Genomic DNA, 27,609 nt, shown 5'->3' with positions numbered 1-27,609 from the left:
TATCAATAAAATATATTTTAAAAAATAATAACCCTGTATAATAAAAGGCTATTATGCAAATCAACTGAATGGTGGAATGACAGTTCGCTATGACGCGCACTGACCACCAGGGGGCATATGCTCAATGCAGGAGCTGTCAGTCAGACATCCCCTGAGGCGGGAGCCTGGACTGCCATAGGGTGCAGGCGGGGCTGAGGGGACCCCCCCCCCCCAGTGCATGAATTTCGTGCACCGGGCCTCTAGTAAAAAAATAAAAATAAAAAGCCACACTCATCCCCGATGTAGACTGCTAAGATGGCCTAATCTACTTCCGGTGCCGCCAGAGCCCCTGACTAACATGAGTCTGTCAGCTGCCTGTCATCAGCCACTGAATGACGTAGGGTCAGCCGGGGTCCACGCTGTCGGTTCTCCTTTCCAGTCCACACCCCATTCCGTGACGGTCTCACCGGGTGCCAGGCCCTGAAGCCACCGTGTGGGGTGCAGGGGTGACCCCGCATTTACAGATCCGGGCGCCAACGCTCTCCCAACATGGCGGACTCGGCGGACTTCGAATGGGCCGCGCAGCAGGCGGGAGGCTGCACCCACCGGGCCTCCTCCACCCGGGCCTCCAGCCTCCGCGGGTGGCAAACCCATCCCCTCGAGTGACTTGGGCCCGACCGCGTGGTTCGGAAGTTCGGGCGTCGTGGTTCTGAAGGAGGTTCCGGTCCCAACAAAAATCCCAGGCGAGCGCGGTGGGTGAGCGCGCCAGGGGCGCGAAGTGAGGAGGCGGGACTTCCGGCGTCCTCCTCAGGAGGGGTTTTAAGTGACGTTTCACGTAGCTGCGAATCTGGGGAGGGGTTAGCGGGAATGGGGGAGGCGTCAGGTGAGCCCAGGAACCAGGCCCGGAACCCGGGCGAAGTTCCCCGCCTCCAGAGCCTCCATTCCCCCTCCACTTCGGCAACCGGTGCGCCTTTTCCTCGAACAACGACTTCCTGGGTTAAGGCGCATCGGGTCCTCGCGTCGTGGGCTAGACGGAGGCGGGCGAACTACGTTACCCAGAAGGCTGTGTTTCATGAGCCTGACGCGGACGCTGGCCAATGACGGCCAGCGACACGGGGGCATTTCCGGAAGCTCCTGTACTTGGGCGGGACTTCCGAGTTTTTCTCCGCGGACGCCATTTGCCTCAGCGGTAGGGTCCCGGCGGGGCCTGACTGGCCGAGCGCGGGGTCAGCGCGTCTCGTCAGGCTCTTCGTCGGCGGCCTTGCAGGCGGGGGCGGCGGACAGGCCTCACCTCGGCGCCGGGGTCCGCGCGGTGACTCCCCGCGACGGGCGCGTGGCCTGTTGCCCTGCAGACCCCCGGCCTCCCGGGGTCGCCGAGGACACCGCGGCTCGGAGCGCGACGGTCGGTCGGTCGGCCGGCCGAGGTCGCCGGGTGCTCGCCTGTCCCCGCGTCGCTCGGAGCCCGGGCTCGCACGATGGCGGCGGCGGCGGCGGCCCGCCCCGCGCAGGTGCGTGGACGGGGATGTGGGAGCCGACGCGCTGGGAGCCGGGACCCCCGCCGCTTTGACGTGCGTGGCCGGCGCCGCGTGTCCCGGTCCCCGAGCCCGGGCGGTGTCCTTCGCCGTGTGCGCTCCCGACACATCCCGGCCTCGGGGGTCGGTCCTGTCGGGGTCCAGGGAGGGAACGAGGCCACCGCTCTGTGGTGGGGCCTCCTGGGAGTTCCAGCGGTTCTCAACCTGTGGGTCGCGACCCCTTTGGCGGTCGAACGGCCCTTTCACAGGGGTCGCCCAAGACCATCCTGCATCTCAGATATTTACATGACGATTCGTGGCAGTAGCAACATGACAGGGATGAAGCAGCAACGAAAATAATGTTATGGTTGGGTCACAGCATGAGGAGCTGTATTTAAAGGGCCAGAAGGTTGAGAACCACTGGGAGGATGCCGTCATAGAGCCCAACCCCGCGGGGTCCGCCCTGCCCGCCCGCCCTCCGCCCACGGGTGACCCGGGGCATTTGCAGGCAGGGGCGCCCCGACCCGGTGCGGGGGATGCGGGTCGGGTCGGGAGGGTGACCGTGGGTGACGGTTGCTGAGCGGGGTCACCCCCTCCGCCACCTCGCACCCCGGTGTGTCCTTCGCGGTTGGCGCCCCTGGAATCTCTTCCGGCCTCGGGGGTCAGGAAGGAGAAGAGGCTGATGCTTTGCCGTGGGGTCTCCCCGGGAGTCATTGGGGAGCCCCGAGGGGGTGTGGGGCGCGGGTCCCCGGCGGGACATGACCAGGTGGGAGCTGCCCTCGCAGGTGTCTCTCCTGGGGGGGCGGGGGTCCGCTGTCCGTGCTCACAGATGGCGTTTAAGGGGCGACAGAAGCGGGTTCCACAGCAAAAATGGGGTGGCCCTGGCCGGTGTGGCTCAGTGGGTAGAGCGTCGGCCTGCGGGGCGGAAGGGTCCCTGGTTAGATTCTGGTCAGGGGCACAGGCCCAGGTTGCGGGCACATCCCCCAGTAGGGGGCGTGCAGGAGGCAGCTGATCCATGATTTCTCTCATCATTGATGCTTCTCTCTCTCTCTCCGTTTTCCTTCCGCTACAAAATCAATAAAAATAATATTTTTAAAAAATGGGTATAGTGGCTTCACAGTCTCCTCACCCATGTATCACTTTAAATTTTTTTTTTTTTTTTTTTTTTTTTTTTTGTGGATTTCATAGAGGAAGGAGAGGGAGAGAGAAACAGAAACATCAATGATGAGAGAGAATCACTAATCGGCTGCCTCCTGCATGCCCCCTACCGGGCATCGAGCCCACAACCCCGGCCTGTGCCCTTGACCGGAATCGAACCTGGGACCCTTCAGTCCGCAGGCGGACACTCTACCCACTGACCCACACCGGCTGGGCTTCGCTTTGACAGTGGTGGAGGGGGGGTCGGTGACTGTTGGACCCCGTGGGAGGAACCTGTGGTAAAGTCTTGCCTCTGGTTAGTGAGACGTGAGTCCCCCGGGGAACTGGGGGGACTCCCTGAGGCCCGGGCATGAGGGCTCACCTCGGGCTGTGGGAGAGTTCATAGAACCCCAAGCGCAGCGAGCGTAGCTTCCGTCACAAATGTTAGGGGAAGTGGGCACTTACTGACCCAGGAACCGGCTCAGAAGTGAGTGATGCCCCCCGGGTAGCACGCCGGCAGGCACCGCGTTTCAGGAGCTTGGGCGCAGCCCTGGCCGTTGGCTGGGGTTGTCCAGTCCAGTCCAGTGCACGAAAGGTGCAGTTCCATCCCGGTCAGGGCACTTCCTGGGGGGTGGGCTCCATCCCTGTCTTGGGGGGGGGGGGTGCAGGAGGCAGCAAAGGTCCGCTCTCACTTGGCTGTTTCTCCCTCTTCCTTCCTTTCTCTAAAAAGAAAATAAAAATATTAAAAATAATAAGAACGAGTTTGGGAGCAAACCACAGGAGATGGAACTGGGGGCTTTAGTCCCTTTGGCCAGGAAGTGGAGCCCCAGCGTGGGGAGGCAGTTGCAGGACCAGGGAGGTCAGGGACACCGGTGGCTACCGTCACGGATGTTATCATTTCCTCATCCCTCTCGCCCTGGAGCCCTCGCTGTCCCCCTCACCACCATCTGACGTTCCATTGTCTCCTGTCAGTTTACATCGGCCCCTGCCCGGGAGGGTTCTCCCCACCGGGTTACACCCCCAGCATTGCCGTCCCCCGTGAGCGAGCAGAGCTCGGCCCCAGCAGGTGCCTGGTGCTCTGGGCCTTGACGTCTGCCCCTGGACCACGACCCAGAGACGCTCGCTGATCCCATCAGCAGCCCCAAGGCCGTCGCTGCGACCTCCGCTTTACTTCCCAGGTGTCTGTGACCTTCGAGGACGTGGCCGTGACCTTCTCCCAGGAGGAGTGGGGGCAGCTGGACGTGGCCCAGAGGACCCTGTACCAGGAGGTGATGCTGGAGAACTGCAGGCTCCTGGCGTCGCTGGGTGAGTCCTCCCCCTCGGTGGGCCGCGGCTTCCCTGTCCCACGTCTGCCTCGGGCCTGGCTGGTCGCGAAGGCCTCAGGGGCCCGTTTTCCTCCTCCCGGCCTCGGTCATGCTCCAGACTCGCCTCTGCTGGCCTGGTCTCCATGGTCTCCTCTGCCCCCTAGGACGTGGTGGAAGGAACTGGGGGCGTCGTGCAGAACCCAGAGGCAGGGCGTCCCGTCGGGAGCTGGGGACCCCCACGATCATGCCGGGGCTCCTGGGTCTGCTCCTGTCATGCTGTCCAGAGTGGCTTCTCCTCGGCGAGTTTGTGACAGGGCTGGCCCCTCAGTCCCTGCTCTCTGTGGCCCCAGATTCCTTGTGGGGCTTTTCTGCTTTTATGTTGTTTCGCTTTCTTTGCTGCTGGGCTCTGGGGTGTCCAGGAGGCAGCAATGGCCACGTGAGCCCATACGTCTGGACCTCTCCCCTCAGTGCCCGGCACAGACTGGCCTCTGTCTAAGGTTCTCATTCCACATCCTGACTGAGGGAGCCTGGTTGAGCCACACCGACCGGCCATACTGTACTGTGTTTTATTTATCTTTGCTTTCCCCCCCTTGTGTCTTGGTTTGTTACTGGTTTGATTGTTTGATTTTTATTGATGTCAGAGAGGATGGGAGAGGGAGAGAGAGAGAGACATCGATGAGAAAGAATCACGGAGGGGCTGCCTCCTGCACGCACCGCACTGGGCATGTGCTCTGGTCAGGAATGACCTGGTTCATAGGTCAGCGCTCAACCACTGGGCCACACCAGCCGGGCTACCCTTGGTTCTTAGTGTGTGTCCCGGTTTTTTTAAAAGGGTGGGATGGGGAAGGGCCTGGGCCTCTAGGCAGCAGCCTCTTCCTGAGATGACCTTGGCCTGAAGCGTACGTAGTCCTTGCCATCCCTCTTCCCTGTTTTCTCCTCCTCTTTTTTTTTCTTTTTTCCCTTTTATTTATTTTTTTAAAATATATTTTATTTTATTTTTTAAACATATATTTTATTGATTTTATACAGAGAGGAAGGGAGAGGGATAGAGAGTTAGAAATATCGATGAGAGAGAAACATCGATCAGCTGCCTCCTGCACATCCCCCACTGGGGACGTGCCTGCAACCCAGGTACATGCCCTTGACCGGAATCGAACCCGGGACCCTTCAGTCCACAGGCCGACGACGCTCTATCCACTGAGCCAAACCGGTTTTGGCCCCTTTCCTTTTAAACAGAATCTTTTTGGGGGGTGGGTGGGAGTGGACGGGTTACCTCTCTGTCCCTGACCATTTTTCTTTCTTTGATTTGAATGTTTGCCTGACAGGCTCCTGGCAGTCCCAAGTGGCCTCTGCTGTGTGTGGCGGCCCTGCTTTCTAGGGTGTCCCCAGCCCCTCAGAGGGGCAGGGCTTGCATCTGGGGAGCAGTCAGTGTCTGACTGCTGGGCCTTAGGGAGGAGACAGGGTCAATGCTGACGGGCAGCTGCACTCAAACTTGCCAAACTTACCGGCAGGGGGTAGACAATCTCAAATGAATTGAGAAACCTCTTCAGTCTCAGGGGGAGTAGAAACAAGATATTTCTTGCTCTTTATGTTTACTAGAGGCCCAGTGCATGGATTAGTGCACTGGTGGGGGCATGGCCTGCAGGGATCGGCCTGCTGTGGGAGCAGCCGCTCATCCCAGTCAGCCGAGCGGCGCTCCCACTGTGGGAGCGCACTGACCACCGGGGGGAGCTCCTCAGTTGAGCCTCTTCCCCCTCGTGGTCAGTGCACATCATGGCGACTGGTATCTGGTCATTCCGCCCGTCGGTCGCTGAGCTTTTGTATATAAGATGTTTTATTATACACAGAACCACCCGTCTCCATGGATGGGGTCCCTTATACTTTGCTGGGTCAGGAACAATCTCCAACAGCAGGAAGACAAGCAGCAGTGACAGGGTTTGCCCTTGAAACAGTTTAAGCCTCTTTTGTGCCTTGGCATCTGAGGAGGAAGTGACACTTGCGCTGAGACCCAAAGAGTTAAGCAAGAAGGAGCAAGGTGCGGCGAGAACTGCTTCCGTGTAGAAGAGCTGACGCGGGCAAAGGCCCTGAGGTCACAGGGAGAAAACTCCTGCCAGAGCCGAGGGCGGTCTCCTCTTCATCTTCCCTCTGCCCCTCCCCGAGCCCTGCTCTGAGCTGACACTAGACTCAAGTGAACATTTGCTTGATGACAGCGGGTGGGTCCCGGGCTGCGGTCAGGACCTGCCAGAGGAGCCTCCTGCGGGTTGGGGTGCGTCTCACCGACTTCTCTGTACGCATCCCGTGTCTTTCTCCCCTGCATCTGAGCTTGGCTGCAAGTGACAGACGCGCTCGGTCTTCACCCTCCAGGAAGTTACTGCCACACTGACAAGAAGCTCAGGGGTGGGGCGGGCGCCTGTCTCAGTGGGTGCCACCCCCCGGTCAGTGCCTTGGCTTCCTCCTCGGTCCTCAGGCAGTCACCCCACACAGTCCCAGGACGCTGCCGGACCAGCAGAGCAGAATGAAACTCTCCCCGGAGTGGGGTGTCGGTCACCTGCTGCCTCAGACTATTAGCCACTGGCAGGTTGGTGGAGACCAGGCTTCTCAGCCCTCTGTCAACACCAGACTCACCTGGGAGGTTTTTAGTCTCCTGAGATCCAGGCCTCGCCTGCAGAGACCTGACATCCTAGGGCAGTGATGGCGAACCTTCTGAGCTCGGCGTGTCAGCATTTGGAAAAACCCTAACTTAACTCTGGTGCCGTGTCACATAGAGAAACTTTTTGATATTTGCAACCACAGTAAAACAAAGACTTATATTTTTGATATTTATTTTATATATTTAAATGCCATTTAACAAAGAAAAATCAACCAAAAAAATGAGTTGCGTGTCACCTCTGACACGCGTGTCATAGGTTCGCCATCACTGTCCTAGGGGTTGGGTGTGTGGGTGGTGCAGACCCACTCACTGTGATTAATAGAAAACGCCTGAAGGAAGGGTGGTTTCCTCGGGACCCATGCGACGGGGTCGAGGGGGTGGTGCTGTCTACACAGCCAGCATCGCCGCTCAGTCTTCGGGTCTCAGTGGTGGCGTTTGTGTCCTGGGTTTCCGGTCTCGGCATCTTTGTGTGGATGGAGCAGCTTCCTGCTGAGGTTGTCCACACCCTGCAGTCCCGGGCTCGATGGAGAGGTTTTCCTTCCTTTCACACACATCCTCACGTCCTCTTTCCTTCTCCATGAGCAGGGTGCCCTGTTCCCAGACCGCAGCTGATCTGCCGGAGCCGGACCCGGGGCGGGAGCTGTGGATGGTGAAGACAGATCTCCCCCGAGGCGCCTGTCCAGGTAGGAGCCGAGGCCCGGCAAACGGAGGCCCTGCCGCCCTGAGGCCTTGAGGAGACGCTGGCCGCGGGTCCCTGGGAAGCTGCTTGCTGTGGCCTGTCCGCTGGTTTGGAAGCCGTGGAGCCCTTTGACCTGTGGGCCCTCTGACCTCATGGAGGACGGAGGTGTACGCGCTGAGGTCTGTCGGGCTCAGAGCCTGGCTTGCTGATCACCATCTCCGTGCCGTAGCGAAGTTGCAGGATCTCGTTGTGTCTTTGCAGCTTCTGGATCAGACAGACTCCAGGACCTCAGGGCTCGGCATATGGCGGCTCTTTTTCTCACTCGCCAGGGCACATGGGGTCAGCAGGGAGCTGGCCACACCGTTACTGAAGGACCCGTGTGGGTTCTGTCGTCAGTGTGTGGCTGTCAGGTTGTGCTGACGTCCTCGAGCTGGCAGAGGAGAATGGAGAGAGGAGGGAGGATGTCACACCCCCTTCCACAAACACCAGTTCCCCTCACATCCCACGACGAGAACTGGGCGTTTGGGCACCTGGGGTGTGGGGATGGGAAGCGTGGTGAGGCTGTCAGTGAGGAGCAGCGGCTTTGGTGAGTGTAGTCTGCGACAATCAGTCTGTCCCTGGAAGATGCTGGAAATAGTGATGTCTCGTTGTCAGGTTGTTTGTTTGTTTTTGTTGTCAGGTTGTTTGGGGATGTAATCACGTAATGCATTTATGCATAAAACTGCAGAGCACCGCGCCTGAGCATAGCCAGGGGCTCATGGAAAGCAAGCTGTTGGTAGTGGCCTGTTATCATGAGTGACATGTCTCGCATTTCCTGCTGAACTCTGAGGAAAGGGCCTTCTTTCTCTCCAGCTGTGCTCTGCCTGCCCCCGTCCACCTTCTTCACCCGCCCATCCTCTAGTCAGTCAGCAACACAGGCACTCCCTTGTTCCTGCCCCTCCTGTTTGGTAAAACCTCAAGATGACATTGACCTTCTCTGCCCCACCTGGGAGCTGTGGAGGGCACTGGGGCATCACGTGTGGGCTTGGTGCCCTGCAGTCATTTCTGTTGGTCCCTTGGGCTGCTCAGCCAGGCTGTGAGTCTGTCTGCAGCTCGTGGCAGCCCCTCAGCGTCTGTGCCAAGCCTTTGCCCCCTCCTCAGTCCCACATCTCCCCTTGGCAGCCTCAGAGGCACCAGAGTCAACGTGCCTGGCAAGGATCCCACGGCGTTGCCCACTCCTCTCGCCTCCCCAGTTTCAGCGAGTGCTGCTGCCATTGAGGCAGGTTAGAAACTAGATGTGGCCTCCGAATGACTCACCCCTCCACCGCCATCATTCCTACCCCCAGCCATGCCCAGTCCTGTTCATTCCGTCTCATTCATCTCCTGAATCCATCACTAATAACTCACCCCTTCGCCATCATTCCTACCCCAGCCATCCCTGGGCCTGTTCATTCTGTCACATTCATCTCCTGAATCCATCACTAATAACTCACCTCTTCGCCATCATTCCTACCCCAGCCATCCCTGGGCCTGTTCATTCCCGTCACTGCAGCCCCTCCATCAGACCTGTTCCACCCTCAGTCTCAGTCATCCTCTGGCCCTGGGGGATGCTCATCGTCTCCTAACTGGTCTCTCCACTTGCTGGTGCCTCAGATCAGCTGTGTGTCCTGCAGGAACTGCTCAAGGGCCCAGGCTTGGTTCCAGGCAGTGACCACTTCCCCAGCCCCAGAGTCTCAGCCTGTGGCCACCAGTGTGTCAGGTTTCCTGTTGAAAGTAAAGCGGGCCTCCTGCCGTTGCTTGCTCCTCACCCCTTCGCACTCCTGCGGACTCGCCTGTCGGCAGCTTCTCCTTTCACCTGGCAGGAGGGGTCTTGCCCCAACCACAGCCACGTCCTGAACCAGAGTCTCGATCACACCTTTTCTGGGAAATTCTTCCTCTGCTTACATTCTTCACTTACATACTCTGGCCCCCCCCCCCCCCCCCCCGGGTAACTTCATCCTTTTTCTACTCAAAATAAAAGTATGTTCCAGGTGCCCTCGCTGGTGTGGCTTATTTAGTTGCGTCATCCCATGCACCGAAAGGTAGCTGGTTTGATCCCCGTCGGGTTGCGTACAGGAGGCACCTGATCTGTTTCTCTCCTCCTCCCTTCATCTCTCTCTAAGATCAATAAAGACATATTTAAAAAAACATATGCTCAAAGTCCTTAAAGAAAATAAATTTTAAAATGCTCTTGTCTCATTGTATTCATCCACTCTCTGGGGCACTTTAAATATATTTTTATTGATTTCAGAGAGGAAGGGAGAGAGGGAGAGAGATAGAAACATCAATGATGAGAATCATTGATCAGCTGCCTCCTGCACACCCGCTACAGGGGATCAAGCCCACAACAAGGCATGTGCCCTTGACCGGAATCGAACCTAGGACCCTCAGTCTGCAGGCCAACGCTCTATCCACTGAGCCAAACCAGCTAGGGCCACTTTTTTACTTTTTTAAAAATTATTATTACTATTTTAGAGGGAGAGGAAGGAAGAGAGAGACAGAGACCTATCAATCTGTTGTTGCATTTGTGCATTCATTGGTTGATTCCTTTATGTGCCCTGACCGGATAGCAAACCCACAACCTTGGTTTATGGGATGACACTAACCACCAACTGGACTGCTGAGCTCTCTCTTCTCTTTCCAACACCTGTTTGTCTTTTCTCTGTGCCTGTACAACCAGGTCTTAAACTCTATAATCGTCTAAGAGTATTACCTGATCGGGTAGGTGTTCTTCTCCTTGTACTCTTTAGTCTTAACTTCTGGTCTTTCTTGCACATCTACAATCAGATCTTTGGGTTCTGTGGTGACGGGATTATATTGAATTTATATATTTACCTGGGTAGAGTTGTTGGTTTTATATTATCAAATCCTTCACTAATAGACCTTAGTTTTAATACTATCATTTTCTCCATATAGATCATGTGTATTTTGCCATTCTTCACCAAACTGTTCCTCAGGCATACCAGGCTGTGTGTTCAGCCCTGTCCGGGAGTGCTCACTGTCCCCCGAGTCTGTCCCCTCCGGTCAGTCCCTGGCTTCTCCTCAGCACCGTCCACTCATGCTCTGCAGTGCCCCTCCCCTTTCTCTGTGGCAGATTATGATGGTGCCAGTGGGACTCATATCGGGGGCACCTCCATTGGGAAACCCCGATTTTCACTTCACAGTATTAGCCAAACCAAGGGGGAAGGACACAGAACTAAGACTACCATGTGCGCCCAGGTCTTCTGACACCAGAGACAAGTTCAAGTATTTCCCAAAACTACCCTCAGGTTCAAAGATTTGCTAGAAAGACTCAGAAAACTCCCTGAAACCCATTATACTCACTATCATATTTAAGAGGACACAGATTAGAAGAGATGAGGAATGTGGGGCTGAAAGTGTTCCAAACACGAAGATTCCGTGTCCTTGGCAACTCCTCAGCTAGCATCTGTAGGGCATCATGAGCACAGGGTGTAGCCCACCCAGGGCACTCTGAGACTCGGTGTCCAGATTTCCATTGAGGTGTCACTGAGCCTTTGCTAGTGGGACTCAATCTCCAGCCCTCCTTTCCTTCCCAAAGGTCCAGTTGATGATACTTGTGGCTCAAAGCCCCAACTTTCTAATCACAAGGTTGGTCTCTGTGATGTGGCCAGGCCTTACTCCGAGTCATCTCCTTACATTAGGGGCCCATAATGCATTGTCTGTTGTCATAAACCAAGCATGTCAAACGTTTAAATAAGCAAGTCATGCAGCCTGCTGGCTGGGAGTTTGACATACTTGTCATAAACTATGGTACGTTCCCAGGGGCCCTCCAGGAATAACCAGGACACGCCTATCGCTCTGGAAATACCCAGAATTTAGAGGTTACATCCTTGGAGTTGGGACAGAGACCACACTTCTCTGTGCGGGGAGTAGATCTTGCACTGTGCGCTTCCTGTCTTCCATCAGCTGTCCTTTCCGAGTGTCCAAGCAGCAACGTGGGCTGTCCTTGCTCAGAGGAAACTCGGAACACACATCGTTATTCGGCACAGCCATGTCCAGTCTGCAATTGTGGCTGTGTCTCCACTCCAGACATTCTGTCCTCTCATCCTGGCAGGCTCATGGTGTAACAGTCCAGGGACCAGGAGAGAAAGAGATTACAGGCCTGGGAGTCAGAGGTAGCAAAGCACAGCAGACACAGGCACTATTTTCATTTCCATGTTTCTCACTGAAATGCTGATTTTGTTTCTTCTGGGTTGACATTACTAACAGGCCTTTTTGTGTTTTGGATTTCTTCAGGTGACAAAGAAAAATTCAAGACCACAGAATCTACCACTTGTGAGCCCGCCCTGTCGGAGAGATTCTCGGTCCAGGAACAACTAACACAGAAAGTTCCAGCGGACTCCCAAGGAGACCAAGCCAAGGATCAGCGTGGCCCGTCACAAGTGTCCCTGCAGGAAGGACACTTGAGACCAGGGATAGACCCTCCGAGAGAGAGGCTCCCTGGGAGCCCTGAACATGGCGGCTCAGGGACAGCTGATGGTGCGTGTGTGAGGACTGTGCAGGAGCCAGCTCCTCCAGCAGGTGCTGCCCTTGACCATGGCTCACACGAATTACGTAAAGATCCCCTGATTCAAGAAGAGGAAAATACCTTTAAATGCAATGAATGTGGGAAAGTGTTTAACAAGAAACACCTTCTTGCGGGACATGAGAAGATTCACTCTGGAGTGAAGCCCTATGAATGCACAGAGTGTGGGAAAACATTTATTAAGAGCACGCACCTCCTTCAACACCACATGATCCACACAGGGGAGAGGCCCTATGAGTGCATGGAGTGTGGGAAGGCCTTCAACCGCAAGTCCTACCTGACACAACACCAGCGGATTCACAGTGGAGAGAAGCCCTATAAGTGCAATGAATGTGGAAAGGCCTTCACCCACCGCTCCAATTTTGTCTTGCATAAGAGGAGACACACTGGAGAAAAATCCTTTGTCTGCAAAGAATGTGGGCAAGTTTTTCGACACAGGCCAGGATTTCTCCGACATCACATCGTCCACAGCGGCGAGAACCCCTATGAGTGCTTCGAGTGTGGAAAGGTGTTCAAACACAAGTCATACCTCATGTGGCACCAGCAGACTCACACTGGGGAGAAGCCCTATGAGTGCAGTGAGTGTGGGAAAGCCTTCTGTGAGAGCGCGGCCCTCATCCACCACTACGTCATCCACACGGGGGAAAAGCCCTTTGAGTGCCTCGAGTGCGGGAAGGCCTTCAACCACAGGTCGTACCTCAAGAGGCACCAGCGGATCCACACCGGGGAGAAGCCTTTTGTGTGCACGGAGTGTGACAGGGCCTTCACCCACTGCTCCACTTTCATCCTGCACAAGAGGGCCCACACTGGAGAAAAGCCTTTCGAGTGCAAGGAGTGCGGCAAAGCCTTCAGCACCAGGAAAGACCTCATCCGGCACTTCAGCATCCACACTGGAGAGAAGCCCTACGAGTGCGGTGAGTGTGGGAAGGCCTTCAACCGCAGGTCAGGCCTCACGAGGCACCAGCGGATTCACAGCGGAGAGAAGCCCTATGAGTGCATGGAGTGCGGCAAATCCTTCTGCTGGAGCACTAACCTCATCCGACACGCCATCATCCACACCGGGGAGAAGCCCTATAAGTGCAGTGAGTGCGGGAAGGCCTTCAGTCGTAGCTCATCCCTCACCCAGCATCAAAGGATGCATTCTGGGAGAAACCCTGTCAGTGTCACACACATGGAAAGGCCCTTCCCCAGTGGTCAGACTGCGCTCACGCTCCGAGAGCTCCTGTTGGGGAAAGACTTTTTGAACGTAAACACCGAGGAAAATCTTTTGCCAGAGAAAACATCCACCACAGCATCTGATTGTACTTACCAGAGAGAAACCCCACACGGATCTTCACTGTGAGAAAAGATCATTGTTGCAGATCATCACTGTCACATGGAGACACATTTTAGAAAGTGGCCCAGCCTAGAGCCTTGTTCTCATCTGAGGATTTCTCTATGAGGGCATGCACCAAGGAACCCTTCGCCTCCATCTTTTTACTTAGTTTACATCGCAGTATATCTCAGGAATTTTTTTTTTTTTTAGTAGAGAAAATGCAATGAGATTTCTCTGTTAAGCCTACAGCACTTTGTCGTGGATTACCTAGTTTACTTGGGGCAAGAGGAAAGTTGTTTCAGGGGTGAAAGGCCTCGATCCTTGGTGTGTTTTGTATACATTCATTGTTGTCTCGTGTCAGGAGAGTTAGAAGTTGAGGGCAAGTATTTAAGAAAAGGATACACATAAGAAAGGGCATACCAGTTAAGACTGTTAAGGCTTAGATTTTTTTTTTAAATTATGTGATTTTAAGACATAAAACATTTTTTTAAATTCCTATTTATTGTTTTATTTCTGTATTAGACTGTAAACCTTAAAATTCAGTAAAGTGATCCCTCTCCATACATTATTTGAAATTGACTTAGCTTTCCTAGTTTCTTTAACTTTTCATATAAATCTTAAGGTAAGTTTGTCTGTTCTTACCCAAAAAAAAATCTTACTCTCATTTTGTTAGAAGTTGATTTACAATGTAGGTCTGTTTGAGAATCAGCATTATGAACAAGTATATGATATGACTACATTTAATTAATAACTCTTGATTTCATTAGCATTTTATCTAGGTTTTTGTTTTTGGGTGGTAGTGGCATTGATTTTTAAATTTAAATTTTCCACGCGATCTTAGGTAGTACACAATAATGTAATTATTTTTTGGGGGGTGGTTTTGGTAGCCTGCTAAACTCACTTATTATTAGCCATTTCTTTGGATAGAATCTTTGGGTTCTCTACCTAGAAATGTCAACTGCAACTAGTTTTATTCCTTCCTTCCCAATTTGTATACCTGTTATTCTGTTATTTCCTTTTCTCATTGCACTGGCTAGAACTTCAGTATGATGTTGAATAGGAGTAGTAAGGAAGGATATCTTGACTGGTTCCTGAGACCTAGCGGAGGAAACATTAGTTTTTCGTTATTAAGTACCATACTAACTGTAAGTTTTCATATCAAATTTATAAAGTTTCCCTCTATTCTTAATTTGCTGAGATCTTTATTGTTATGAATAGGTATTGGGTTTTGTCAAGAGCTTTGTCTGCATCAATTGATATGATCATCCGATTTTTTCCCTCCATACCCTGTTGATACTATGGTATTGCATTGAGTATTGAATATTGAACCAGCCTTGCATTCTTGCAATAAACCCACTTGATTGTGGAGTATAATTCTTTTTATATACCATATTAAAGCATTCCATTTGAATATATCTTGTTGAAGTTTTCTTCTAATTTCTTGAGTGATAATGATATATAGTTCTCATTCTTCTTTGTTTTTTAAAAACTCATCTGGTTTTGGTAAGTATGGAACAATTGAGACTATATATTTCATATTGGATAAATTGTATAATTGGTCCTCTCAAGGAATTGTTGCATTTCATCTAAATTTTCTATTTTGTTTGTAGTTCTGATTGAAGTAATCTTTTATTTTTTAATGGCAGCAGGATCTGTACTTATATCCCATTTTATTCCTGATTTTGGAAATGTGTCAATCTTCTTAGACATTTATCAATTTCATTGACCATTTTGAAGAACCTGTACTTTATACCATTGATTTCCCCATATTCTTCTTCTTCTGTTCTAATTTCTGGTCTTTATTATATCTTTTATTCCATTTGTTTTGGTTGAATTTTGCTATTTGTATTTTTTTATGTGGGTGCTGAGATTATTGTTTTAAACTTTTTTTTCCTTTCCTAATGTAAATATTAAGTACAGTTGAAAAACGGGGTATAACTAGTCAGCTGTCTACATATGCAGATCAGAAATACACTTGGCCCTTAAGGCAGATTTCTGCATATGAGAGGACCCACGAACTTTAAACCTGCATTACTTGAGTCAGCTGTTCCATAAACTTCCTTCGTGGCACTGTTCTAGCTTCATTCCATAAGGTTTTTAAATATGTTTTGATTATAACTTGTTCAGTTTTAAATATTTCTTGATTCCTTTAGAGACTTCCTCTCTGATCATGGATTATTTAGAAGTATAATGTTTTATTTCCTAATGTTGGGAGTATTTCATGCTATGTTTTTGTTTCTGATTTCTAGTTTGTTTCCCATTTGGCCTCACTGTTTAAATTTTTTAAAGTCTGTTTTATGACCCAGGATATGGTTTATCTTCTTGAATATTCAGTTTGGCTGCTTGAAATGAATGTCCTGCTGTCATTGGGTGGTGTTTCTATGTACGTCTGTCCAATTCTGTTGGAGGTATTCAGATTTTGTATATCCTTGCTGGATTTTTTTGTCTAGTATTTCTATCAGTGGATGAAAGAGGGGCATTGAACTCCGACAGGATAATTGTAGAGTTGTCTGTTCCTCTTTAAGTTTTATCAGTCTTAACTTCAGGTATTTCCAAGCTCTGTTGTTTGGTGCAAACATATTTAGGATCCCTGTGTTGTCTTAGCGTACTGACCCTTTTATCGGTATGTCGTATCTCATTTTCCTTCTGTTCATTTCCTTACCTTTGAAGCGTGCTGTATCCAGTATTAATATAGGCAGTTCTGTGTATTTTTTTAAAATATATTTTTGTTGATTTCTCAGAGGAAGGGAGAGGAAGATAGAAACATCAGTGATGAGAATCACTGATTGGCTGCCTCCTGCACTCTCCCTACTGGGAAACGAGCCCGCAACCCGGGCGTGTGCCCTGACGGAACCAAACCTGGGACCCTTCAGTCCGGTGGCCCATGCTCTATCCACTGAGCCACACCAACTAGGGCTTAATTTACGTTCTTTATTGTTGAAAGTATTACATACGTTTCCTTCCCCCCGCCCTCCCCCCGAGCCCATAGAATGCTATGATTTATTACAGCAGAAAGAATCAGAGCTAACAGCCCAGGGGAAAGGCACGAGGACTCGAATCCAGAGACCAGGGCCTATTTTCAGTAGTCCTGCCTCGGAAGTCACACAGGACATGCTGATTGAAGCTCCACTGAGGGACAGTGACACCAGACGGAAATGTCTGCCAGGGAAGCTCATTAGAGACTCGGGGCCCAGGGTTCTAGGCGGCACTCCTACCAGCACATACAGAATTCCAGTTCCCAGGGGAGAGCAGGTGTCGAGCATAAACCACTGTTTACACAGAACACGTGGGCACATGAACCACCACCCCTTAAGAGTCATAACGGCTGAAGATTTGCATATACAGTGGGGCCTTGACTTACGAGTTTAATTCGTTCCAAACTCGTTCCGTGACGGAGCTCGTAACTCAAATCACTTGTTTGTCAAATCGTTAAAGTGAATGAGTGAGACACGTGATGCTGGGCTGATGTTGTGGCGTTCACTGTGACGTTCGCTGCGCCAACTAGCGGTGGGGTATCTGAAGCTGGCTCGTAACCCGAATTTTAGCTCGCAACTCAAAGCAAAACATCGGCCGAGAGACAGCTCATAACTCGAAAAACTCGTTAGTCGGGACACTCATAAGTCAAGGCCCCACTGTATGTATAACCACTATAACAAAAAAGATCAGCCGAAACCGGTTTGGCTCAGTGGATAGAGCATCGGCCTGCGGACTGAAGGGTTCCAGGTTCGATTCCGGTCAAGGGCATGTACTTTGGTTTCGGGCACATCCCCAGTGGGAGTGTGCAGAAGGCAGCTGATCGATGTTTCTCTCTCATCGATGTTTCTAACTCTCTATCTCTCTCCCTTCCTCTCTGTAAAAAATCAATAAAATATATTAAAAAAAAAAAAAAAAAAGATCACCTCGTCACAGAACTCTTCCAAACGAGCCAGGATTTGTTTTTTTGACATCATTTTTAGAGAGAGGAAGAGAGAAACATCAATTTGTTCCACTTATGCACTCATCATTGATGTCTCCCTTTCTCGCTAAAATCAATAAAGACAATTTTAGAATAACAGTTTTATTACCCGACTATTGTGGAGAGGTTCTCGGTTGGGAGATTTTTTTCTTTTAAAATTATATTTACCCAACAATTTATCCTGTTGCCTCCAAAGGAACTCAAGTTCATCAAACGTTGACACTTCTGCATAGGTCCCCCAAGTAAACAGGTGTCTGGGTGGGCGGGGAGGACAGGATGTGGGGGCAGAGGCACCAACTTCGGGGCCCTCACGAACATACGTGCGTGCTGACGAGGTCCTGGGAGTGGCCCGAACTGGACAGGACCTTCAAACGGGCCGTTGGGGTGCACACGCGGTTCTGGAGTTTTCCAACCGCACAAGGTACCCCAGCAGCTTAGTCCGCGCGCCCCCATTGGCTGCTTCCTGACACTTCCTCGGGCGACCTCAGCTCCCGACTCTTCAGCTTCCAGCACGTCCCGCCCCCGCCCAAGGCCCCGCCTCTTCCTGTTTCCGCGCTGCCATCTCATTGGCCCAGCGTCCTCGGTCGGGCAGAAGTTCCCATCTCTGTCCTTTCTACTGGGCAGGCTGCCTGCCCCTCAGAAATGTCAACCAATGGGAACAGAACAGTAACTCCGCTCAGCCAATGGGGCGAGGGCGCGAACTATAAAAGGCCCCGTCAGCGCCGCCCGCGAGCTCCCGAGCCGCCGGGGAGTCGTTGAGGCGCCTCCAGGGGGCGCCCCGAGGCCGCAGCAGCCCCGGGTCGCGACTGGAAGAGCGTCCGCGCGAGGGTAACCTCCTGAGGCCCCCGTCGAGGCTCCGCGGAACCCGCACCCCCAGCTCCGCGGGGCTCACCCTCTCCCCCGTCATGAGTGTCCCACAGTCTGCCCCACCGCCCTCGGCGACGTCGGGCGATGCGCGGCCCGCAGGTGAGAGGGGCCCGACCCAGGCCCAGCGCTCACCGGGTGGCTCAGTGGGTAGCGCGTCAGCCTGCAGACCGAAGGGCCCCGGGTTCGATTCCCGTCAAGGGCGCGAACCTCCTGCCTCGGTGGCAGGCTCCTCCCCGGCCGGCGCCCTGGAGGGGGCGCGTGCAGGAGGCCACCCGGCCATGTGTCTCTCTCACATCGATGTTCCTCTCTGCCGCCCCCTCTCCCTTCCGCTCTCCCTGAAAACCAATGGAGAAATATCCTCGGGTGGGGATTCACAACACCTGTGTCAGCTGTGGGGGTTTGGGGCTGGGAGGCGCCTAGAAGAAAGCGTTGACAGCTCTTCCCCCCCTTTTCTCTTTTTTTCAGCAGCTGACGAGGCCCCCCCGCTGCCCAGCGCGCCCCCCGCGTGAGTGCCCCCGGCGCTGCGTGTGGAGGAGGAAGGGCCGCGGGGCCGCGGGATGAGACGGGAGCGGAGCTGTGCGCGGGGAGCGCGCGGGCTCCCGGGAGGGACTGGCCCACAGCCCTGCCCGGCCCCGGAGCAGGGGCGGCGGCGGAGGGAGGGTGCCCGGGAGGGGAAGGCGAGCCCTCCAGACACCCCGACTCCCCAACCCGACCCGGGCCCTCCTCTCCCTCCCCCGGCAGCCGCAGCCTCACCATCCATGACTTTGACATCGGGCGCCCCCTGGGCAAGGGGAAGTTCGGGAACGTGTACCTGGCCCGGCTCCGGGACAGCCATTTCATCGTGGCCCTCAAGGTCCTGTTCAAGTCGCAGCTGGAGAAGGAGGGGATGGAGCACCAGCTGCGCAGGGAGATCGAGATCCAGTCGCATCTGCAGTAAGGCTGGTCTCCCCGTAGAGGGCTCCACGCGGGCCTCTGTTTGCTTGCGGGGGTTTTGGTGGCGGTTGTTTTTTCTTTTCATTTGAGAGAGAAAAGAACATCAGTTTGGCCCTGGCCGGTTTGGCTCAGCGGGTAGAGCGTCGGCCTGCGGACTAAAGGGTCCCAGGTTCCATTCGGGTCAAGGGCACATGCCTGGGTTGCCGGCTCAATCCCCCCCAGTGTGTGGCGTGCAGGAGGCAGCCGATCAATGATTCTCTCTCATCATCAATGTTTCTCTCTCTCCCTCTTCCGCTCCCTTCCTCTCTGAAAGCAATAAAAATATATTTAAAAATACATAAATAAATAAAAAGTACCACGAATGTCACATGCAAAAACAAAGAAAGAAAGAAAGAAAGAAAGAAAGAAAGAAAGAAAGAAAGAAAGAAAAGAACATCTGTTTGTTGTTCCACCTATTTCTGCATTCATGGGTGACCCTTGTACATTACCTGGCCTGGGATTGAACCCACAATGGCATCCATGGGAGGATGCGCTAACCAGCTGAGCTCCCGGCCAGGGTCCACACGGGTGCCTGACCCTTCTTGTTCTTTTTTTTTAATATATTGTATTTATTTTAGACAGGAAGGGAGAGGGAGATAGAAACATCCATGAGGAGAGAGAATCATCGATCGGCTGCCCCCTGCATGCCCCTCACTGGGGATCGAGCCCACAACCCTGGCATGTGCCCTTGGCCGGAATCAAACCCAGGACCCTTCAGTCCACGCTCTATACACTGAGCCAAACCAACTGTGTCCTCTTTTATCTTTGACGCACGCACCCAGCATCTCCCTCCAAACAACCCCCAACGAGGCCCTTGCTTTCAGCTGAAGGTCTTTTCCTCTCTGCAATTTATCACAATTACACTCTGCACAGCCCCCTGTGTCACACACCCAATGCCCTTTCCTTGTTCTCCCCTCATGCACTCCCAGCTCAGGCTGTTACACTGGTGCCAGGACAATCTGCTTTTTTTTTTTTTTTTTTAAGATTTAAGGAACCCTATTCTCTTTTTTTTCTCTAAATATATATGTTTTTCATTGATTCAGAGAGGAGGGGAGAGAGAGAAACATCTGATATGAGAGAGAATCATGGCTTGGCTGCCTCCTGCACACCCCCCACACTGGGGACGGAGCCCGCAACCCGGGCCTGTGCCCTGATGGGAATCGAACCGTGACCTCCTGGTTCATAAATTGACGCTCAGCCACTGAGCCACGCCTGCCAGGCCACAACCTGCTTCTTGTGTCTTGTGTGACCAATCACTTGTAATAACATCATGAGTTGGGCCTCAGGGAGGAGTCTGACCCTCCTCCCGTCTGCCCTCCAGACATCCCAATATCCTACGCCTGTACAACTACTTCCATGATGAGCGGCGCGTGTACCTGATCCTGGAATACGCGCCACGGGGCGAGCTCTACAAGGAGCTGCAAAAGAGCCACACGATCGATGAGCAGCGTACGGCCACGGTGAGGTGGGGGGGAAGGGGAGGGTGGCTGGGGCTTTGGGCTGGTGAGGGAGATCACTGCTTGTGGCTGTCATGAATGTCCAGATTGCTTTTTGCTTTTAATAAATGTTATATTTTTTTTATTGATTTCAGAGAGAAAGGGAGAGAGAGAAACATTAATGATGAGAGAATCATTGATTGGCTGCCTCCTGCATGCCTCTTACTGGGGATCAAACAGGTAATCCAGGCATGTGCCCTTGACTGGAATCGAACCTGGTACCCTTCGGTCCATAGGCCCACACTCTACCCACTGAGCCGAACCGGCTAGGGCTTCCTTCTATTTTTGTACTAGTGGCCCAGTGCACGAATTCATGCACATTGAACGGAAATTAATTAGAAGGAATATTTTAATATCGCTATTCGACCTTTCTCTATAATAGAGTGTCAACCAAATTCACAATCAACAATGACAGCCCTAACCGGTTTGGCTCAGTGGATAGAGCGTCGGCCTGCGGACTCAAGGGTCCCGGGTTCGATTCCAGTCAAGGGCATGTACCTTGGTTCCGGGCACATCCCAGTAGGGAGTGTGCAGGAGGCAGCTGATCGATGTTTCTCTCCCATCAAGGTTTCTAACTCTCTATCCCCTTCCCTTCCTCTCTGTAAAAAAATTCAATAAAATATATTTTTTAAAAAAAATGACAGATAGAAATATGTGTGTGATTGGCACCAGCAAGAGCTTTATATGTATCGCACATGCGAGAGTCAACTTAGCCTTTTATAGATATAGAACAAACTTGCTTAATTAGACCTGCTTTCTGATGTAGCTAAACTTTTTCCAGCCCAGTGAAGCACCCCAACTTCTCTTTCGGGTAATTGTCAGCAACACGGCAGTAAATATCAACATGAAGCAGATTATTATTGTAGATCATGCAGGGAGAATAAAGGGTAAAATATATCACTGCAGCAGTGTTTGACTGTATTCTGCACAGTGAGAAAACCTGAAGTCATTTTCAGGGTCCACCATTTCTAACTTCTTTTCAGTTGGGTCAAGTTTCTAAGCTTTCTAAATCTCCATTTTCCGGCTAATGAAAAGAAAATAGGATTCCACCGAGTCTCCTATCTACCTACTCCAGGACTTCTGTGAGGATCAAATGAGATGAGGCATGGGAAAATGCTTCACAGACATTTGGTTAAAGAGTGAAATGTTTCCACCTGGCTATAAATCAAATTGTGTTCCTGGGCTGAAGAAACTGCAAGGAGGCTAGTCGCTAGGGAGAGGAAGCTGGGCGTTGCTATGTGACGTCATTACCCGGACGGACACTTAGCATATTAGCCTTTTATAGAGATCATTTCCTCAGGCTGTAAGCCCTGCAGTTGAGCTACTTGTTGAGCTAGGGCAAAAGGGAGGATCTGGCCTCCTTAGCACCTATCCTAACAGACTACATAGAATGGGGGAGCGGAAACCCTCCCCCACCATCAATACTGGTGCCGTATCAGGGGGTCGGGGCGTTGGTGACCAGGAAATAAAAGAGGCCAACTGCACAGCGCAGGCCGGGTGTCTCCCCTCAGGGAAGCTGTGGCCGGCTCTGTTTCTTTTTTTCTTCTTTTTCTTTTTTTTAAAATATATTTTTATTGATTTTTTTTACAGAGGGGAAGGGGAAGGGATAGAGAGTTAGAAACATCGATGAGAGAGAAACATCGATCAGCTGCCTCCTGCACACCCCCCACTGGGGATGTGCCCGCAACCCAGGTACATGCCCTTGACTGGAATCGAACCTGGGACCCTTCAGTCCACAGGCCGACGCTCTATCCACTGAGCCACACCGGTCAGGGCCCAGCTTCATTTCTAAGACTGCCCTTGCCTCCGCCCACACAGATCATGGCGGAGCTGGCACACGCTCTGGCCTACTGCCACGAGAACAAGGTGATCCACCGGGACATCAAGCCGGAGAACCTGCTGCTGGGGCTCCGGGGGGAGGTGAAGATCGCGGACTTCGGCTGGTCCGTGCACACCCCCTCGCTGAGGTGAGTCCGGCGAGGACGGGCTGGGCCCTGGGTTGCTCGTTAGGAACAATGCGGGGTAACACGTCCCGGGTGTAAGACCCGGACACAGGCTTGGGTTTGTAACTGAGTACCGGCAAGCACCACCTAAAGGTGCCGCCTTTCGTTCAGTGGGTCTCAACCTTCTGGCCCTTTAAATACAGCTCCTCATGTTGTGACTCAACCATATAATTATTATTTTTTTTAAACATTGATTTTTTTTCTATATTATTGATTTTTTTACAGAGAGGAAGGGAGAGGGATAGAGAGTTAGAAACATCGATCAGCTGCCTCCTGTACACCCCCCCACTGGGGATGTGTCTGCAACCAAGGTCCATGCCCTTGGCCGGAATCAAACCCGTGACCGTTGAGTCCGCAGGCCGACGCTCTATCCACTGAGCCAAACCAGTTAGGGCCATAAAATTATTTTCGTTGCTACTTCATCACTGTCATGTTGCTACTGTTATGAATCGTCATGTAAATATCTGATATGCAGGGATGGTCTTCGGCGACCCCTGTGAAAGGGTCGTTCGACCGCCAAAGGGGTCGCGACCCACAGGTTGAGAATTGCTGCTTTAGTTAGTGATGGCCCGCGTGTACGATGGTGGTCCCAGAGGATTATAATGGAGCTAAAAATTCCATTTGCCCAGTGACATAGCTGAATAATGCTGTAGCACGATGCATCACGTGTCCATGGTGATGCTGTGTGAATAAACCTGTGCTGCCAGTTGTCTAAAAGTGTAACACATACAGCCCTAGCCAGTGTGGCTCAGTGGATAGAGCCTGGGCCTGTGGACCGAAGGGTCCCGGGTTCGATTCCGGTCAAGGGCGTGTACCTCGGTTACAGGCTCCTCCCCTGCCCGGGCCCTCATTGGGGCTGGTGCAGGAGGCAACCAATCGGATGTGTTTCTCTCACGTCGATGGTTCTGTCTTCCCTTCTCTCTTCCACTCTGCCTAAAAAAAAAAAAAAAAATCAATGGAAAAATATCCTCGGGTGAGGATTAAAATAAATGAATAAATAAAGACAAACGTATAGCACATACAGTTATATATAGTACAGGGTGCTTGATAATGATAGCGAACGAATGTGTTACCGGTAGGATTATAACAGCTGTCCCTGCACAAGGAGTCTCGCTTGGGCCCTGGCCAGTGTGTTCAGTGGTTAGAGCCTCGGCCTGCTCAGTGAAGGGTCTCGAGTTCAGCTCCAGTCAAGGGCACACACCTGGGTTGCAGGTTGAGACCCAGGCCCTGTTGGGGCTCGTGCAGGAGGCAACCAATCCATGCCTCTCTGCCTCTCTGTCTTAAATCTTTGTTATGAATAATTCCAAAATCTGGAATCCCTGCCTTCTCGGAACCCTGATCCATATTCAGACTTGGGCCCTGGCTTGTTTGGCTCAGTGGATAAAGCTATGGCCTGCGGACTGAAGGGTCCCGGGTTTGATTCTGGTCAAGGGCACATGCCCACGCTGTGGGCTTGATCCCCCAAGAGGGGGCGTGCAGGAGGCAGCCGATCAATGATTCTCTCTCATCATTGATATTTCTATCTCTCTCTCCCTCTCCTTTTTTCTCTGAAATCAATAAAAATATATTTTTTTAAAAAACCACAAAACTTGGGGCTTCCATGCCCAGCCAGCGTTGGCTCAGTGGCTGAGTGTCGACTTATGAACCAGTAGGTTACAGTTTGATTTCCGGTCAGGGGTGTGCAGGGGGCAGTCGATCAATGATTCTCTCTCATTTTTGAAATCAATACAATTAAAAAAACAAACGAAAACTTGGTGCTTCCCAGCTCCCGTGCTGGGGAGGGTCTCCCGTCTCGCTGGGGCCGATGAGGGATGTTTCCCTGGTCTGGGCCTCTGGCCTCTGGGCCGCGCTCACGCCTCCGCCCGCCTACAGGAGGAAGACCATGTGCGGGACTCTGGATTACTTGCCCCCGGAAATGATCGAGCAGAGGACGTACAGCGAGATGGTGGACCTGTGGTGCATCGGGGTGCTCTGCTACGAGCTGCTGGTGGGAAATCCCCCCTTCGAGAGCTCCTCCTACTCCGAGACCTACAGGCGCATCCTCAAGGTGAGGCGGCAGTGTCCCTCACGCTCCTGGGGCAGTGGGGCAGCCGTGGCTGCTGGGCCTGCCCAGCCTGCGACATGCACAGATCCCGTGCCTGGAAGGGACTCACCGCAGAGAGAATCTGAGCCAAAAAAGTTAACCATACCAGCCCTGGCTGGTTTGGCTCAGTGGATAGAGCATCGGCCTGCTGACTGAAGGGACCCGGGTTCAATTCCTGTCCAGGGCACATGCCCAGGTTGTGGGCTCGGTCCCCAGTAGGGGGTGTGCAGGAGGCAGCCCATAGAGTCTCTCATCATTGATGTTTCTATCTCTCCCTCTCCTTTCCTCTCTGAAATAAATAAAAATATATTACATGCACACACACACACATATTCTACATAATAAAGATGTAATATGCAGATGGCCGTTACATAACGACCGACCGTGTAACGACCAGATCACAGATCAGCAGGAGGGTGGGGCAGCGAGCTACAAGGGGGTGGAGAGCTGCAGGAGGGCCGAAGCAAGCTACTGGTGCACGGATAGTATATAAAGGGTGTCCCAAAATTCACGCAAGAAGTAATTTTGATAGAAAACACAGGTTTATAATAAAAATTGTAAATTTTTTATGGATTCATAAAGTATACAGTATAGGGTTATGTATGGACTAGCACATTGGGTAAATGGCCTCCACGGCTTTGCTGGCACATATGCAAAGCCGTGGTCTTCATTGTCCCTGCCCCTGGGCCATCATTGGTACTTGGTGATGCTTATCAAATTGAAGGGATTGAAATCAAAGGGCAACAGATATTAGAATCTGATTCAATAAACCAAGTAAAATTAGGCTTTTTTGTTGTTGTTGTTAATGCTCATGCAAAATTCAAATCTTGTGTGAATTTTGGGACACCCTCTATATATTTTTTTTATTATTTTTTAAAATTTAACCATACTTGTGTTTCTCCTCCAACCTCCTCAGGTTGATGTAAAGTTTCCTCCATCGATACCTTTGGGGGCCCAGGACTTGATCAGCAAGCTTCTCAGATACCAGCCCTCGGAGCGGCTGCCGCTGGCCCAGGTCCTGCAGCACCCGTGGGTGCAGGCCCATTCTCGGAGGGGGGGACCTCCACCCGCTCCGTCGGCCTCCTGAGTCCTGCCTGCCCGGTTCCTATGTGTTTGTTCAGGGAGCTCTCCTGGCTCCGCTATCATGTCTGTCTTTGGTGTCTTCACTGTTAGAATATAAGATGCTAACTAATAAAAGATTAATCATTTATTTTAACATTATTTTTATTTCTTTTTGTTTTCTTTCTCTTCACCCGAGGATATTTTCCATTGATTTTTTTAGAGAGAGTGGAAAGGACGGAGAGATGGAAAGAAACATCGGTGTGAGAGAGACACATTGATTGGTTGCCTCCCGCATGCGCCCCAACCAGGGCTCAGGATGGAGGCTGCAACTAAGGTATGTGCCCTTGAGCAGAATCACACCCAGGACCCATCAGTCCGTAAAGTCCTTAGGCTGATGCTCTATCCACTGAGCCAAACTGTCCAGGGCAAAACTTTTTATTGATTTTAGAAGGAGGAAGTGAGAGAGAGAGAGAAACATCTCTTTGCTGTTTCATTTATCTACGCATCCATTGGTTGGTTCTTGTATGTGCACTGACCAGGGATGGAACCTGTAACCTTGGTGTACCGGGATGACGCTGTCACCATCTGAGCTACCTAGGGCAGTGATGGCGAACCTATGACACGCGTGTCAGAGGTGACACGCGAACTCATTTTTCTGGTTGTTTTTTCTTTGTTAAATGGCATTTAAATATATAAAATAAATATCAAAAATATAAGTCTTTGTTTTACTATGGTTGCAAATATCAAAAAATTTCTATATGTGACATGGCACCAGAGTTAAGTTAGGGTTTTTCAAAATGCTGACACGCCGAGCTCAAAAGGTTCGCCATCACTGACCTAGGGCCAGGGCAAAAGGTCAATCATTTTGTACGACGTCTTTATAGCTATGTACATTTGTGTCATTGGGTAGAATCTTTATTTCTGGTAGAACTCTTTCCCATGAGAGGGGCTCACAATGGTTAGAGCATCTGCCCAAGCATAGTAAGGGTCGTGGGTTCAATTCCCGGTCAAGGGCACGTGCCTGGGTTGCAGGTTCGATCCCCAGCCCTGGTCAGGGTGCATTCAGGAGGCAACCAATTGAAGTGTGTCGTTCACATCGATGTTCCTCTCTCTCTCTCTCTCTCTCTCTCTCTCTCTCTCTCTCTCTCTTTCTCCCTCCCTCCTTTGCTCCCTTCCACTCTCAAGTTCAATTCTCAAGGGAATGTACGTGGGTTGCAGGTGTGATCCTAGGCCCCAGTTGGGGCACCTGTGGAAGACAACAAATCAATGTCTCTCTCTCACATCGATGCTTCTCTCTCTCTCTCTCCCTCCCTCCCTTCCCCTCTATCTAAAAGCAATGGAAAAATACCCTCCAGTGAGGATGGACAACAATAAAAAATTAGCCTGCTATGTTTGGTCAAACGTTTACTTAACTCACCCCTAACGCCTTGGCAGGGCCAGACCCAATGATCGCGGGTTCCATTCCTGGTCTAAGGGCATGTACCTTGGATTGCAGGATAGATCCCGGTCTGGGGGTGGGGTGCCTGGCTTAGGCAATCAATTGATGTGTCTCTCACTTCTCTCTCTCTTTCCTCTCCCTCCATCCCTCCCTTCCACTCTCTAAAAAGCAATGGAAAAAATACTATCCTGGAGTGAAGAGATAAAAAAAAACAACCACACACACCAAACACCAATAGGAAAGAATGTATGCACCCCTATGTTCACAGCAGCACAATTTACAATAGCTAAGACCTGGACACAGCCCAAGTGCCCATCAGTCGAATAGCGGATTAAAACAGCTGCAGTACATTTGCACCATGGGATACTGTGCAGCAATAAAAAAGAAGGATCCCCAGTGGGGGGGGTGTAGGAGGCAGCTGATCCATGATTCTCTCTCATCATTGATGTTTCTATCTCTCCCTCTCCCTTCCTCTCTGAAATCAATAAAAATATATTAAAAAATAAAATAAAAATCAGAAAACACAAACAAAAGAAAAGAAAAAAACACCCGGGGGACCACCAGCTCCAGCAATGCTGCCCTGCCCTGCAGCCC

General features: G+C 51.7%; 3 protein-coding genes across 7 annotated transcripts in view; all 3 read left to right on the top strand.

Moving 5' to 3' along the window:
* The first annotated feature begins 1,144 nt into the window (after positions 1-1,144).
* LOC118655117 (zinc finger protein 264-like) overlaps positions 1,145-27,609 on the top strand; it is a 39,802-nt gene continuing 13,337 nt past the window's right edge. The window contains exons 1-3 of one of the 5 annotated variants that reach the window (XM_036306574.1): positions 1,145-1,487; positions 3,806-3,932; positions 11,536-14,554. In XM_036306574.1, coding sequence (XP_036162467.1) covers positions 1,455-1,487; positions 3,806-3,932; positions 11,536-13,166 — 1,791 coding nt within the window. In that variant the 5' untranslated portion in view covers positions 1,145-1,454 and the 3' untranslated portion in view covers positions 13,167-14,554. Of the gene's footprint in view, positions 1,488-2,798; positions 3,933-5,088; positions 6,510-7,077; positions 7,265-11,535; positions 14,555-27,609 lie in introns of those variants that run through there. The other 4 variants (XM_036306575.1, XM_036306579.1, XM_036306578.1 and 1 more) reach the window with 4 other exon arrangements.
* The window catches only part of LOC118655118 (zinc finger protein 304-like), a 60,169-nt gene continuing 39,756 nt past the window's right edge, over positions 7,197-27,609 (top strand). Inside the window, exon 1 of the mRNA XM_036306583.1 lies at positions 7,197-7,264. The gene's annotated coding sequence lies outside the window, so the exon portion shown is untranslated. The remainder of the gene's footprint in view (positions 7,265-27,609) is intronic.
* Positions 20,129-25,660, top strand: LOC118655130 (aurora kinase C-like). The gene is made up of 4 exons (XM_036306604.1): positions 20,129-20,393; positions 22,248-22,396; positions 24,305-24,479; positions 25,432-25,660. The coding sequence occupies exons 2-4, from the start codon at positions 22,251-22,253 to the stop codon at positions 25,600-25,602; spliced, it is 492 nt and encodes a 163-aa protein (XP_036162497.1). The 5' UTR covers positions 20,129-20,393; positions 22,248-22,250; the 3' UTR covers positions 25,603-25,660.

This window comes from Myotis myotis, unplaced genomic scaffold (assembly GCF_014108235.1).
Source record: "Myotis myotis isolate mMyoMyo1 unplaced genomic scaffold, mMyoMyo1.p scaffold_m19_p_42, whole genome shotgun sequence".
NCBI lineage: Eukaryota > Metazoa > Chordata > Mammalia > Chiroptera > Vespertilionidae > Myotis > Myotis myotis.
The sequence above is the reverse complement of the archived record's forward strand: the minus strand, read 5'-3'. Positions and strand labels throughout refer to the sequence as shown.